This window comes from Diospyros lotus, chromosome 2, assembly GCF_014633365.1.
Source record: "Diospyros lotus cultivar Yz01 chromosome 2, ASM1463336v1, whole genome shotgun sequence".
In the NCBI taxonomy this organism is placed as follows: Eukaryota; Viridiplantae; Streptophyta; class Magnoliopsida; order Ericales; family Ebenaceae; genus Diospyros; species Diospyros lotus.
In genome coordinates, this window is record NC_068339.1 from 14484712 (window position 1) to 14499898 (window position 15187).

Genomic DNA, 15187 nt, shown 5'->3' on the forward strand with positions numbered 1-15187 from the left:
ATATATGAATGAGTTTGCCAATGATCACTCCAAATATCACTACAAATAGAAACATTAATATTATTGTTTTGAAAATATGTTATCAATTCAATTTTTGAGTTTTTAAACAATTTTAACAAATTCCTTTTCAAAGTATTTCTAGGAATTGATTTAAAACTAGGATTAACAAAGTTTTGACAAAATCGAGTAAAACCTAATTTTTCACCAAAACTAAAAGATAAATGATCAATTGCTACCATTTCAGCTAAACCAGACCTACAATTAGCTTCATTATAATGAAATAATTGAGGAGAGTTTGAAGAGGTAGCAAACCCGGATATTTGTGTTTGATCGCGGCTCAATCCAACCTTGAGCGGGTGCTTTGTTTGCAAATGTCGGGCGAAAGTACCATATCCACCTCCTTGCTTGAATTTGTATACTTGATTACAATAATTACAAGATACATCAAATTTACCATCTCCTTTTGGTGTTTTCTTGAAATGAATATTAAAAATATCAGAAGTAGAAATTTTTCCACCTCCCTTTTGTTGAGTTTCACTCTCTTGTGTTTGAAAATTTTGAGCTTCAAACTCAACATTTTCAACATTTCTACCTTCACTTGCCATTTTTTTGAAAAAAGTATGATAATAAAAAAATATAATAATGATAAAATAATATAGTAACAAGTAATAAATAATTAATAATATAATTGAATAAATTGATAAATAACAAAATGAGAAGATTGAAGAAATTGAAATTAAAATATTAAATGAGAGACAAAATTGAGAGAATAATAATAGCTTGAGACTTGAGAGAGAGAGAGAGAGAGAGAAAGTGTGAAAAATGAGTGGGGGAGGGAGGGGTATATATAGATAAGAATTATAAAATTTAAAAAAAAAAAAAAAGTTTGGGGGGGGGGTCCAACGGTCCAATCCAAATTGGACCGTTGGGGGGGGGGGGGCTGTCCAACGGTCCAATTTGGACCGTTGGGGGGGGGGGGGTGCACCGTGCGCGGCCTTACGCGCACGGGGGGAGGGGGGGCCGCGCACGGGGGGGGAGGGGGGGTGCACCGTGCGCGGCCGCACGCGCACGGGGGGGGGGGGAGGGGGGCCGGTTCCGCGGAACCGGAACCGGCGGTTCCGGTTCTCCGGAACCTTGAACCGGAACCGGACCGAATTTCACCGGTTCCGGTTCCGGTTCGAACCGCCGGTCCGGTTCAATTTTGGCCATGTCTAACCGTATGTTCTTCCGAATGATCCATGAAGAAGTTCAAGACAATGAAGAAGAAGAGGCTATTGTTACAGCATTAGTTGAACACCATATTCAATCTGGAGATCACGACTCTGTATCACGTTATCGTGGATCCGTGATGAATCGCTGTGTCATCAATTGCAATAGAGTTGAAGGTCATGAGAGGCTTTATCGTGATTATTTTGGTGATTCTCCTACATATCCACCACATTTATTTTGTAGAAGGTTTCGTATGCGTCAATCATTATTTCTACGAATTCAAGTAGCAATTGAATCACATGATTCATACTTTGTTCAAAGATATAATGCTGCAGGAGTTCCTGGATTATCATCACTCCAAAAAATTACAGCAGCATTAAGGATGCTTGCATATGGATCACCTGCAGATGTTGTGGATGAATATGTCAGGATTGGCGAAAATACAGCAATAGAGAGTTTGAAAAGGTTCGTAAAAGCAGTGGTTGAGGTATTTGGCAAGCAATATTTGAGGCGACCAAATAGTATTGATATTGCAAGGTTGATGACCGTGGCTGAGCAACGCGGGTTCACAGGAATGTCGGGAAGCATTGATTGTATGCATTGGAAATGGGCCAATTACCCAACTGCATGGCATGGAATGTATACAGGTCATGCCCGTGAACCAACCATTATTGGAAGCAATAGCTTCATATGATCTATGGATATGGCATGCTTTTTTTGGATTACCGGGATCATTAAACGACATTAATGTGTTAGATAGATCTCATGTATTCTCAGAATTGGCAGAAGGTCGCGGTCCTGAAGTAAAATACACCATCAATGGACATGAATATACCATGGGATATTATCTTGTCGATGGTATATATCCCTCGTGGTCTACTTTTGTTAAACCCATTCCATTTCCTCAAGGGAATAAGGCGAAATTTTTTGCTGCACAACAAGAGTCTGCTAGAAAGAATGTCGAAAGAGCATTTGGAGTCTTACAATCACAATTTGCAATAGTACGTGGACCGGGACGTTTTTGGGACGTTCAAACACTTAAAGATATAATGACGACTTGTATAATCTTGCACAATATGATAGTTGAAGATGAACATGGTACAATTCATGAGGGTGTGGATTCCGAATATGATACAATTGCTGGCACTCCAACAATTGAATTGTCTCACAATCGCACAAATGAAATTATGGACTTCATACAGGTTCACCATCAAATTCGAGACAACCAAGCTCATATGTAACTCAAAAATGATCTCGTGGAGCATTTGTGGGAATTGTATGGTAAACAATCGAATTAAAATAAATTAATGTACTTGCTTTCTATTGTATTAATAAAAAATTGTCAGTTCCGAGTCAACATATGTGAGAAATAGCTATCAAGTTAGATGTTCATGAACTTCACCTAATCCCAACTCCATACATTAATAAAAGGAAACGATACATACATTAATGCCTACTCCAGTTAGAAATCTGGGAACCTTACATTAATAAAATAAAAAGATACATACATTAATCCAACTCCAATTACAAATATGGGTGCAACCTTGCATTTCGCTTTTTCTGAATAATTTCAACTTTGAGAGCCTTGTAATATTCAGCTTGAAGTTCATCCATATTGCTAGTATCAACCCCAATAATTCTTTCTTCATAAAGTTGTTGTTCGCGTTCTTCCCTTTTTCTTTCTAGTTCAACCCTATCTCTTTCCAACCTTAACATCTCATTCGCTTGTTCAATTAATAACATTTGGGACTGCATTCTCTTTTCAGTAATTTCCTTCAACACGTTTGCTAGTTCTCTAGTAGAAGAGTCTATTACGCTGGATTTATTTTTTCGCCCGCGTTCTTTTGTAGCATCTCTTCCCATTGGTCGTTCCAATGAAGGCTCGTTGTGTCGGATATCAATATCATCTAAGTTCACCGAATCGAAAGTAGATGGTGATGATGTTGCTGGACTTGCATGTTGAGAACTTTTAGATTTTTTCTTTGACGAACTCGTAGAAAATTTTGGTGCATATCGCAACTCATGCCAGCAATGTAGAAATGTGAAAGTAGACTTTTGTATGCTCTTGTACATCTCTATTGCTTGAGAAATCTAATAAGTTAAAAATAATGTCAATAATTATGACTATCAACATGATATTAATAATTAGCAACAAAAGAATAATGGAGGTTACCTTATCTTGTTCTGTTGTTCCACTTTGATTTCTGCCATCTATTTGGTTATAATATCCTTGAAATTTACTCACAGCAAATTGGATTGTAGACCAACGATGCATCAACGAATTGGAACTTTGATTAGATTCAAACTCTTTATATTGATGAAAATAGGCATAAACTCTTTCCCAATACCTTTGTTTCATTTGATTGTTACCATGTGCAGCATCTGTACTAATATTTAGCCATGCTGACACAAGCATACAATCCTCTTGCGTTGAGAAATTTTTTGTTCGCACTTTTCTTTGAGTGTTGACTTGGATGAATCAGGTAGGGATGGAGTGGCCGCCACATTTGTATATTCGTCTATAATATTTTGATCATGATTGAGTAAATTTATATAGTAATGGTCATTATTATTTCCTTCCATGGCAAACAAAATGCAATTGGTCAACTTGAGACAAAAATTAATATTTAATGAATTCGATTAGATAACATAAGGTATCAGGGTTTAGAAAATGAACAAAATAAGGTTTACTAGGAAATAAAACATGAAGCACTTATGTGATTCAAGAAAATGTCATTCTTCTACTGAACTATCTCCAGCAAGCTTCATTATTATTTTTGAACACTTAATATACAAAATAATTAAATATATACATATACAAAATAAATAATCAAATACATAAATTAATCACATACACATCTACAAAATTAATAATCAAATACACAAATTAATCATATATACATCTACAAAATTAATAATCAAATACAAAAAATTAATCACATACACATATGCAAAATAAATATTCAAATACACAAATTAATCATACACATATACAAAATCAGTAATCAAAATACACAACTCAATAATACAAAAAAGACAAAAACAGACTCTGAGGAAGTCACCAGGAAGACGCACCAAGAAGATACTGGAAATGTTATGAAGAAGACAAAAAATACACAAATCACCAAAAAGATAAAAAATATCAATCATATAAAATAACATTGCTGCAGTTGTGAATAACTCAATATCAATATTAAACAATACACAACTCAATATCAATCATATAATAATACAAAAAATATACAAAATATACAAATGTAATACCAGGAAACACTGCGAAGAAGACTCCACGAGGAAGACGATGAAGCTGCTCGTTGCTGGAACTCAAAGCTGGATCTCCTACTGTTGCCGCTGGTCGTTGTTGCTGCTGTTCGTGGTCGTCGTCGCCGGATCTGGTGTGTGCCGCCAGATCTCCTCTTGTCACCACTGCTCTGCAACTCTTTCACCCTTCCCTCGTATAGTTTTCTCTTCCCGCCTTGAGCAGTTGGGGGGTAAGGGAGATATAGCGAGAAAAATTTACTCGTCAACATTGAGGAGGCATTTGCAGGTTGTCAAATTTTTAGCGAGGAAATATAACTATAGAGAGCTTTGCTAGAGCTCGTTTTTGGTAATATTCTCGCCACAAATAGCTTTGGCGAGCTCAACTTAACGCTACTGAAGATAGCCTAAGAATGACAATAGGGAGGGTATAGGTGGGGGACCTCTTTACTCATCCCTCATTATCTATATTCTTAAAATCATATATGTATATGTACCTTTTAGATACTCTCTGTTTAACCTCCGTCCCCATTCTTGCAGGGTAATGGATACATGATGGCTGTCGATATACTCAATATATATCATTCTAACAAATTTATATTCATAGTTTAAATAATTTTACAACAATTTTGTAACAAAATAATTTGATTTGATATTATTGTAAGGAAATAGTTCAAAAGTAATAATTGTAATATTTTAAATTATTTTAATATATTAAATAATAAAAAATCAACAACTGACTAAGGGCTAGTTTGGCTATGTGGTTTTTTTTTTATATCTTTTAAGTTGGGTAGTATTTAAACTAGTTATAACGTTTAAGTTGGGTAGCGTTTAAGTTGATAATATGTTTAGATAAATATACTTTTAAGCTATTAATTAATAATTATGTGTTTGGTTTGAAAGAGCTGATAAGTTATTATAATTTGATAAAAAGACAAAAATAGACATGTTGTTGAATAATATAAAATTTTATCATTAAATGTTAATAAATTATACATAATTATTAAAAAATATATTAATACACTATATATACATTTTTTATTTTTTTCTTTATAATATATTATCAATATATTAATATCACTATATATACAATATATATATATATATATACACAGTGAGAGTAGGAAGCCCGAGAGTAGGCAGCAATCAGAGCGAGTAGCGATCAGGGCAGCCGCTAAGGATGGAGTCGACAATGGAGGTGCGGACGGCGATTGAGGTTGCAGCAGACAGCGATTAAGGCTAGAGACAACAACTGACGGCGACGGAGAAGCTAGAGGCGACGGTGGGGGCGATGGCTGGGGCGACGAAGAGGTGGATGTCGACGAACGATGGGCAACAGTGGCGACCATGGTTGCAGAAGGTTGAAGAAGAAGGATATGGGTTGGAAATTGATGTTTTGATTGAGGGTAAATAGATAATTTCTATGGTTAACTCAACTTTTATTGGGAAATTCTATACCCAACCCGACAAATTACTCTCTACAGCCCATCCCATGCAAAATTCTATAAAAATTTTAAAATTCTCATTTTAGCCCCGCCCACTACCTCCTCCAACCATCTTGATCGCCGCTTCACCTCTCTCTTTTCCTCCCACACTATATACCCACATACACACAAACACATAGAGAGAGACAGAGAGTGGGTCGGCTGCCATGGCCAACCCCCACACACACATACACCATATACACACACACACACACACATATTTATAGAGAGAGAGTGGGTTGGCCATGGTCGACCCCCACACACACACACATTTATATATATATATACACACTCACACATATATATATATACACACATACACACATGCATGGCTGCGGCCATGGAAACCCCCGCACCACCGCGAGGTGCGGGGGTTTCTCAAACCTCCGCACCGTGGGGTGCGGAGGTTTGAGTCCATGGCCGCAACCATGGCTGCCATGGCTGCGGCCATGCGTGTATGTGTGTATATATATATGTGTGTGTGTGAGTGTTTGTGTATATATATATATATGTGTGTGTGTGAGTATATATATATATAAATATGTGTGTGTGGGTCGGCCACTCTCTCTCTCTATTCAGCTTCCATGGCCGCGGCCATGCGTGTGTGTATATATATATATATGTGTGTGTGTGTGTGGGTCAGTCATGGCAGTCAACCCACTCTCTCTCTCTCTTTCTCTATTCGACTTCCATGGCCGCGGCATAAGCGTGTGTGTGTATATATATATATGTGTGTGTGTGTGTGTGTGTATATGGTGTATGTGTGTGTGGGGGTTGGCCATGGCAGCCGACCCACTCTCTGTCTCTCTCTCTATGTGTTTGTGTGTATGTGTGTTTATAGTGTGGGAGGAAAAGAGAAAGGTGAGGCGGCGGTCGAGATAGTTGGAGGAGGTAGTGGGCGGTGCTAAAACGAGAATTTTAAAATTTTGATAGAATTTTGCATGGGGTGGGCTGTAGAGAGTAATTTGTTGGGCTGGGTATAGAATTTTTCATTTTTATTTTAGTAGCTTTTTGCAAAAGCTGAAGGGGAGTAGCATCTCAAGAAGCTATTATTATAGCGTTTAAGGTATACAGCTTTTAAGCTGTTTGAGTTTGCTAAACATGTAGTTGCAAAACGTTTGACAACTTATAAGCGGTGAAACTACTTATTCAAACTAAGCTTAAGTTAGATTTTAAGTTTGTAAGAATATGTTTAATTTGATTAGTTATATATATAATTAGATAAAAATAATATATATATATATATATATATATAAATTAAGGTAGAATGGGGGTATGGATAGTAGACCTTATCCTCACCACTTTATTCATACTCGAAAGGTATTTTAAATACCATGCTCATAGCCTTTCCATGGTATATTTTTATACTGAAATGATCCTCCGCATCATCATGGTAGGGTTTTGGCAAGAAATCATAATTAGATAAAGTATCCATCGCGATCTCTATACCCCTCTAATGTGTACGTGCTTGTGCTTGCGTGTATATATATATATATATATATCTATTCTATTATAATAAGCAAATAAGAGTTTTTTTTTAGCAATTTTGTTAGGAAACCATAAAATAAAGTACCTATTCCCATTCCTATATCCCTCTATAATGTGTGCACGTGTATATATATATATATATATATATTTTATTATAATAAGCAAATAGGAGTTTTCTTGTTACCATGATAAACCTCTATTAGTTTTGATTCTCTAAAACATTCTTGATACTTTACTTTCATACAATCAAATGAGTATTTAAAAACAAAATTTGTCATTTTTATGATAACAAAATTTGTCGTTTTCTTAAATTAAAATTAACGAACTTTTATTCAAAACAAAAATTTCTTAAATGGTGAAATTTATTAAAAATAATCTTTATCAAGTCAACCAAAGTTATTGAATGATCAATCAAAACTCAACAATAAACATATTTTTGAAGATTGTCAACAAGTTTTTCCCTCAATATGTCTATTCGATCAAACGAAGATAGATAATCGACTAAAAAAAGAGAAGTTTGCTCTTCAAGACTCAGTTAACACTTCATTTAGTTGTCGAAATATAAGTTCTAGTCGGCTAAAAAGTCTTCAGTATATAACTTGGAACACTTTATCAAAACTAATATAAAAGATCACATGTTATATTTTAGTCAACTAAATTCCTCCAAAACTATTTTTGTTCGCAATAAGGTGGTTTAGTCAACCAAATGTCATGTTGATCAACCATGGTGCTATTATTTTTAGAAAATTGTTTCCAAATCCTTTAGCTATCTGTGAGTTTTAAAACCAACTATCCCCTCATCACTCTAAAAAACTTTCTTTTTTTTTTTTTTTTGGATGATATTTTTGTTGTCAAACAAATGATTTCCTCATTTGGTACATAAAACGAAACCTATATTTTTCTCTAAAGGCACTAATATACATCTCATAGAAGTAGCCACCACAGTGTGAAACAGTGGTTTTAGCCACAGATTGATGTTCTTTTCATTCTTGTTTTTGGCAAGCCAAATCCCAACTCAGAAGTACACCCTTTTCACATTCTCTTATCTTTTATGCTCATAACATATGAAAAATGCTTATGTTTTTCTAATAAAAGGTTGCAGACCGGCCGGCCTGCTTGGTTGTTTCTCCTCTTGTTTAAATCATTAATATATATAGATGGTTTGATAATATATATTTAAGCTAAATTTCTCTGCAAAGTTGGAAGATATATAGTTCCTTTCTCAAAGATCTCATCAAATTTCAAAATGATCAAAGATGATCTTTCTCTAAACAATTGGAATCTTGAGAGTTTGTATATATATACATAATCCTCAACCACCCACATTAAAGACACTAAATTTACCTCTTATAGTGCATTCAAAGTAGAAGGTGTTCAAATCTTCTCAAAGCATTCAAGTGTGAGACTTTGTTGCAACAAAATCATTCCTCTTTGTTCTAATTTAAATGGTTATAAGTCTATATGTCTTATATTTAACTCACTTGTTTATGAGGTGGTTTTATTTTGCAACGGTTCTTTTTTCTTTTTTTACTGCAAATATGATCTTGTCAACAAAATAACTAGTTCCCGTACAAAAATTGGGTAATTATTTTTAAAACTAAACCTCTATAAAATCTTGTGTATTTGTGTTTGTTCATTCTTGTTGCTTACTATGAGCCATTTATCAGCAAATCAGATTTTAAACTCAACTTTGAAGTATGAAAAGGTCCAAAAAAAAAAAAAATATATTAAATCTCATAAGACCCAATTCACCGCTGTTCTTAAATTATTTTTCTAAGCAACACTTCCTTTAAAAAAGAAAAAGATAGTTAATTGGAAACAATGAATTTCATGTAATTTTTAACCATAATACATAAATTATACATAAATAGCATATATTTGGTCATTAAAATAATGAGTTCCACACATATCCTATGTACCTCATGCTAGCTAGTATATGAATATACTCTCAATTAAATGTACACATATAAATTAAATATATAAATATATTTTTAATTATATCATCTTTAATGTTATACACATAAACTATATACGTTTCATATTTTATATAAACTTTTTTTATTTTGTGTCTTAAAGACACAAAATATGTGATATTATGCCAAACGTTTTTGTTTTCTTTTTTTTTACCATAATAGTCTTTCTTATGTATGTTATTCTTCTAAGGTACTTCAGTAATGGATGGGGATGACAAGATAGCAGGTTCAAGGCAGGGTGACTCGTTTCATTATCCCTAATAATGGAACATATTTTGGAGAGGTAAAATAGTTCAGAAATAAAAATAATTAAAATAATGATAAGTTTTATAAAAATAGTTTTTTTTTTTTTTTGTAACTAAGTATTTTAAAAAATAGTTAATCTTAAAACTTTTGAATTTTAAAATTATTACAAATATTAATAACTATGGTAAATTACACATACATCTTCTTGTTTGACCCGTTTTCATGGACATTTCATAGTTCAAAATCGGTCCTAAAAATTTCTATAGTTATGATTTTTTTCCATGTACAACCCCTTTGTTATAATGTCGTCACTCAAAATTTTAATTAAATTAAATTAGTTAAGATTAAATAAGTTAAATTAGATGTAATTTTAATTATAATTAAATTTAAAAAGAAAAAGAGACTTTTGGCTATAAATAAACCCATTGGCTGGATTTCTTATCGAAAAAGAATAAAGAAGAACGAAGAAGATTGAAGAAGAACCCTTATGGATTTGTTCCAGATTTGGAATGAATCCATCTAGGTTTGATTGAAAAAGAACAACGCAGATTGAATAATATGAATCAAGAACTGAGAAGATCAAAGTAGAAGTCATTTAGATTTAGTCAAGATCAACAAACCTAAATGAATTCGATTAAAAGAAGGAATAAGAACAATGAAGATAAATTTGGGTTCATTCCAAATCTGGGTGTGTTTTGGATTTGGAATGAATCCAGGTACATTCTATTAAAGACGAAAAAGAAACAATAAAGAACAGAGCCATCTTCATCCATCTAGATTTGTTCTATAGATGATTCCTTCAAAGAAGGAAGAAGAGATGTAATGCCAAATATTTTTAGAATATTTAGATGTTTAGGGAAATAAATTTGGACTTAATTTTGAAAAAAAAATATTTAACCAATTGAGTGGGTCAAATAGTTTATATGTATATATATATGTATTTATAATTAGAATACAATTACTTTTAATTTATATTGCACTTATTTTTTACAATTTGCGTTATTAAATATTTTAAGTACCCATTAATAAAGTGTATAGGAACAAACATTTGTTACATAGGGACATTTAAAACATTTCACAACACTGATTATAAAAAATAATTATAGTTCAAAGTAAAAATAGTCAATCTCATATAATTATATATATTGTACATAATAGGAAGCCCTCCTACGTGGTGGCCCTTTCCACGAGAGGGACCCCACGGCTGATAGGCAGCGAGAGAGAGTAGCAGCAGTTGCTCGCGTGCGCAAAAGAATTGTTTTGCGTGCACGGGTGAATCTAGAAATTTATATAAAGGAAGATTAAATTTTTTTTAGATGTAAAATTATACATCATGGGAATTACCTTGCGTACTGGGGTGGATCTAAAAATTTATATAGGACAAGATTTAATTTTTTTTTAAATGCAAAATTGTACATTACAAATTTTAGAATAAATTATATTTTTAAAAAAAATATAAAACTGCACATCATAAATTTTAAAATAAATTGTAATTTTTTTGATTGAATTATTATTAAAATTACTTTTTTATATTAAAAAATTAATTTTAATAGTGGGCTAGCTGAGCTTAGCTCCCCCAACATTGGGGATGGCTTGGAAGCCATCCACCACTTTCTTTTTCCTCTTTCTTCTTTGTGTATGAAGGTATATTTCATAATAAATAAATATTTTAAAAAATAAAAATAAAATACAAATCCCTTATATTAATTGACTTTTTATATAAAAAATTATGTGTTTTATAAATCAGGGGATGGTTTCCCACACTTGAGGGAGTTGAAGTTAAGTGTAAGAAATGAGAGAAAATAATAAAACATAGAGAATGAAGAACATAAAAGAGAAAACTAGTAAATGAAAGAGGAATCTTGCATCAAGATGACTAAGGAGACGTTGGGTATTTAGGAAAAATGAGCAAGATCTTCTCCAAAAAGACTTAAAGGTGAGTTTCCTTCACTCACGAATTCTTATTTTGTGACTTTTTTAGGTTGTATGAGAAATTAGTTTTGAAAATATACTCTATTTGACTTTTCATTCGCATTAATGATCATGTATGGCCATGCTATTATGCTTTGCGTTGCTTAAACCTAAGGTGGCATGGTTAAGGATATTTCAAAAGACACTTGGGGTATTAATTGAGAAAGTTCTTGGAACGATACTGACACAATCACAAGTGACATAATAAGAACTGTGAAATAATAAGGACTTACATTCTTTCTCATGCACATATTTTATGTAAATGTTTTAGTGGATTCTTCATTGAGAATGTTTATTTTTTAACTTGAGTTTATCGCTTGAAATATTTAAATATTCCAAGCAATACAAGTGATTCAAAGAGAGAAGAAGTCCATAAAGCATAGGTTTTAGAAACTTTATTAATTATTTTTGAGCCATGTCATATATTGTAGATACTATATGTGTTTTTATATTACACACTAGAAACATGTATATATTTTATTTTAGTGATATTAAATGTATCAAATATGTTAAACTCGTCGTACGAACCAAGTTTATATATAAGGCACGCTATTTTATTTTGGTGGAGACAAACGATTATGTTCATATATTAGGTTGTAGTGATTTAGAAATTTATTTTAAGGCATGACACTCGAACAGTTTTACTTTTGTTTTAAACTCAATATTTTTTAATGAATCAAAAATTTAGACTCTTTAATATAAGTTATGAATTAAATAAGATTCGATTCGTGAAAATCAATGTATACATAAAGATCCTGACTTGATAAACTAAATTGAATGCAAGACTTTAGCTAGAAAGACGAGCCCTACTAAAAGTAAACTTTTATAAGGGTCACTTAGAAAAATAATCTATATTAAATTTAAAAAAATAAATAATAAAAAATAAAAAATCAAGCGAATAAAAGTTTTGAAACTAAGTTATAAATCATAAAGATTGGTGAAGAGTATTTATAGGAAATGTTTTCAAAAGAAAATTCTCAAATTATAATCTAAAAACACACCTTAAAGAGCCAAGGGAGATGAAAATAAAAGAACAAATGGATTCGATTGAAAAAAAAAGAATAATGGTGAAGATAAAAAGCAAACCCATTTGGGTTCGATCAAAGAAAAACAAAGAATAGACAACAATGAGTTTTTCATCCATCTCTTCTTTTTCCTCCCATATTTCAAAAAATCAATCACTGATGGATTATCTACCAACAATGGGTTCTTTATCGACTAGAACTCTTGGGTTCCAACTAACAATTGTTTATATTTTTAAAAAATAATTTTTAAAATAAATAATTTAATTATTAATATTGAGTTTTTCATCCATCTCTTCCTTTTTCTCCCATATTCCAAAGAATCAATCACCGATGGTTTATCTATTAGTAATGGGTTCTTTATCGACTAGAATTCTTGGGTTCCAACTAACAATTGTTTTTATTTTTAAAAATTAATTTTTAATATAAATAATTTAATTAGTGTTATAAGGTATAAAGGTACCCAACTTTGACTTTCACTCGTAATAGATGCCTAACTCTTAAAATTAATTAATGAAAGATGTTTGCATAAAAAAAATCAAAATGACAAGACAGGAGAACCTTTCATATTTTATATAAAATCAAAATTTTTCTACCAATCAACATTAGCCAACGAAAAACCAATTGTGATTGAGCAGCTGAACCTCACTTGGTTATTGGCTTAGGAGGGGTTGCAAAATCCCATCATGGGGTTATGATGGGACCAAAATGCATTTCCAATAGGTCTAGAATGCTTCGGGAGGAAAGCCAACTACCATTATTGGCATTGCTGTGGGAGGAGATTCATCTTCGTGGAAAGATAGTGGAGAAGTGAATTTAGGATGGGTTTGATTGATAATTTTTTTCATAAAAATTGTTTATTTTTTCGTAATTTTTTTTCATGAAAATTGCTTTCGTAATTTTTTTTCTAAAGGATACTTTATATAGAATTTTCAAAAATTATACATAAAAAATATACTGATCAGAGTAATTTATGATTGGAAAAAATAAAAAAAAAATCATATTGTTGTAGTATTTTGATTATATTTTTAGTATAGAAGTTATGTAAGAATATTTGTTCTTATTTTTGAAGGTAGTTAGTAAACAATTTGAACCAATTTTTTTGCATTGCCCGACTGTATAAATTTTTATTCGTATATTCGAATTATAAATTACTTTGATAAGATTTTCATTTTGGTGTCTGATGATCTAAGTTTTTGAATTAGACAAATTAAATTCTTGATTTGAAATTCAATATGTTGGTGAATTTGTCTCTTAGATCAATTTTCCTATGTTGACGAAGAGAATGTAATAGTTTCCAATGATGAGATTGAAGTAGGGGCGGACAATGAATACATATCAAAGGCCAGGAAGATCGTGCCTAGGCTGGAATGAAGTTTAGAGATCATAACGAGATTTTTGAATTTTGCAGAGCATATGCTTATAGTGTGAGTTTTCCTATTAGAAAAAGAACTTCAAAAAATGGTAGTGATGGGTCATTGAAATATGTGACATTTGCTTGTAGTTGAGAAGACTTGAGAAGTATTGATACAAGTAGCTCATTCAAGCCTCAACCAACCAATAAAACACAATGTTTAGCTAGGTTGACAATTGCGATAGATGTGATTGGAACATGATGCGTTACCAAACTCATTTTAGAGCATAATCACAAAACAAGTCCTTCAAAATCTAGGTTGTATCAATGTAATCGACAATTGAGGGAACAGGTGAAACGAAAGCTTGAAGTAAATAACATAGCTGGTATTTTGATGCACAAAAGTCACAATTTAGCTATTGTTGAAGCGGGTAGATATGAGAATCTATCATTTGTTGAAATGAACTGTAGAAACTAAATTAATAAGATTAGGCGATTAAGACTTGGGGATGGGGGAGATGCAATTGTGATACAAGTATACTTTTAAAAAATGCAAGCATAATATCCTGGTTTTTTCTTTAGGGTGATACAAGCATAATGCAAGAATGTATTCTAGGTGGATAATAGGTGTAGGAAAGCATATAAGGAATTTGGCAATGTTGTAACATTCAATACCATGTACTTAATGAATAAGTATGACATGTCATTTGCCCCTTTTGTTGGTGTGAATCATTATTGACAATCGATGTTGTTTGGATGTGGTTTAGTATCCAGTAAGGATACTGAGATTTTTGTTTGGCTGTTTAAGACTTGGCTGGAGTGCATGGAAGGTCAGGCGCCTGTTGGTATAATAATTGATCAGGACAGTGCAATGCAAAATGCCATTCAAATTATTTTTTCGAACACGAGACATAGATAGTGTTTGTGACACATACTTAAGAGGTTGCCTGAAAAATTTGGGGGCCACCCTTATAAGGGTTCAATACTCTTGGCTATGCATGAGGTGGTCTACGAATCACAACGTACAGAAGAATTTGAACGAGGTTGGGGTTTATTAAATGATATGTGCACATTGCATAACAATGCTTGATTGTCCAAGCTTTTCAGAGAAAGAGGCCGTTGGGTACCTTGTTATTTGAGAACAAGTTTTTGGGTTGGGATGTTAACAACGCAATTGAGTGA

The 15187-nt window shown here is 32.5% G+C and overlaps 1 protein-coding gene across 1 annotated transcript; it reads left to right on the top strand.

Annotated features, from left to right (window-relative positions):
- Nucleotides 1-1207: 1207 nt before the first annotated feature.
- On the top strand, nt 1208-2450 carry LOC127794658 (uncharacterized). Its single transcript, XM_052325906.1, has 2 exons — nt 1208-1856; nt 1987-2450. Exons 1-2 carry the CDS (start codon nt 1208-1210, stop codon nt 2448-2450), a joined length of 1113 nt encoding a protein of 370 aa, XP_052181866.1.
- The last annotated feature ends 12737 nt before the right edge of the window (nt 2451-15187 follow it).

Bases quoted from the DNA above. Each gene is read 5' to 3' on its own strand.
- LOC127794658 (XM_052325906.1), top strand. From the start codon at position 1,208: ATGTCTAACCGTATGTTCTTCCGAATGATCCATGAAGAAGTTCAAGAC. The intron at 1,857-1,986 runs GTCATGCCCGTG...ATGTATTCTCAG, and splicing joins ATGGCATGGAATGTATACAG to AATTGGCAGAAGGTCGCGGT.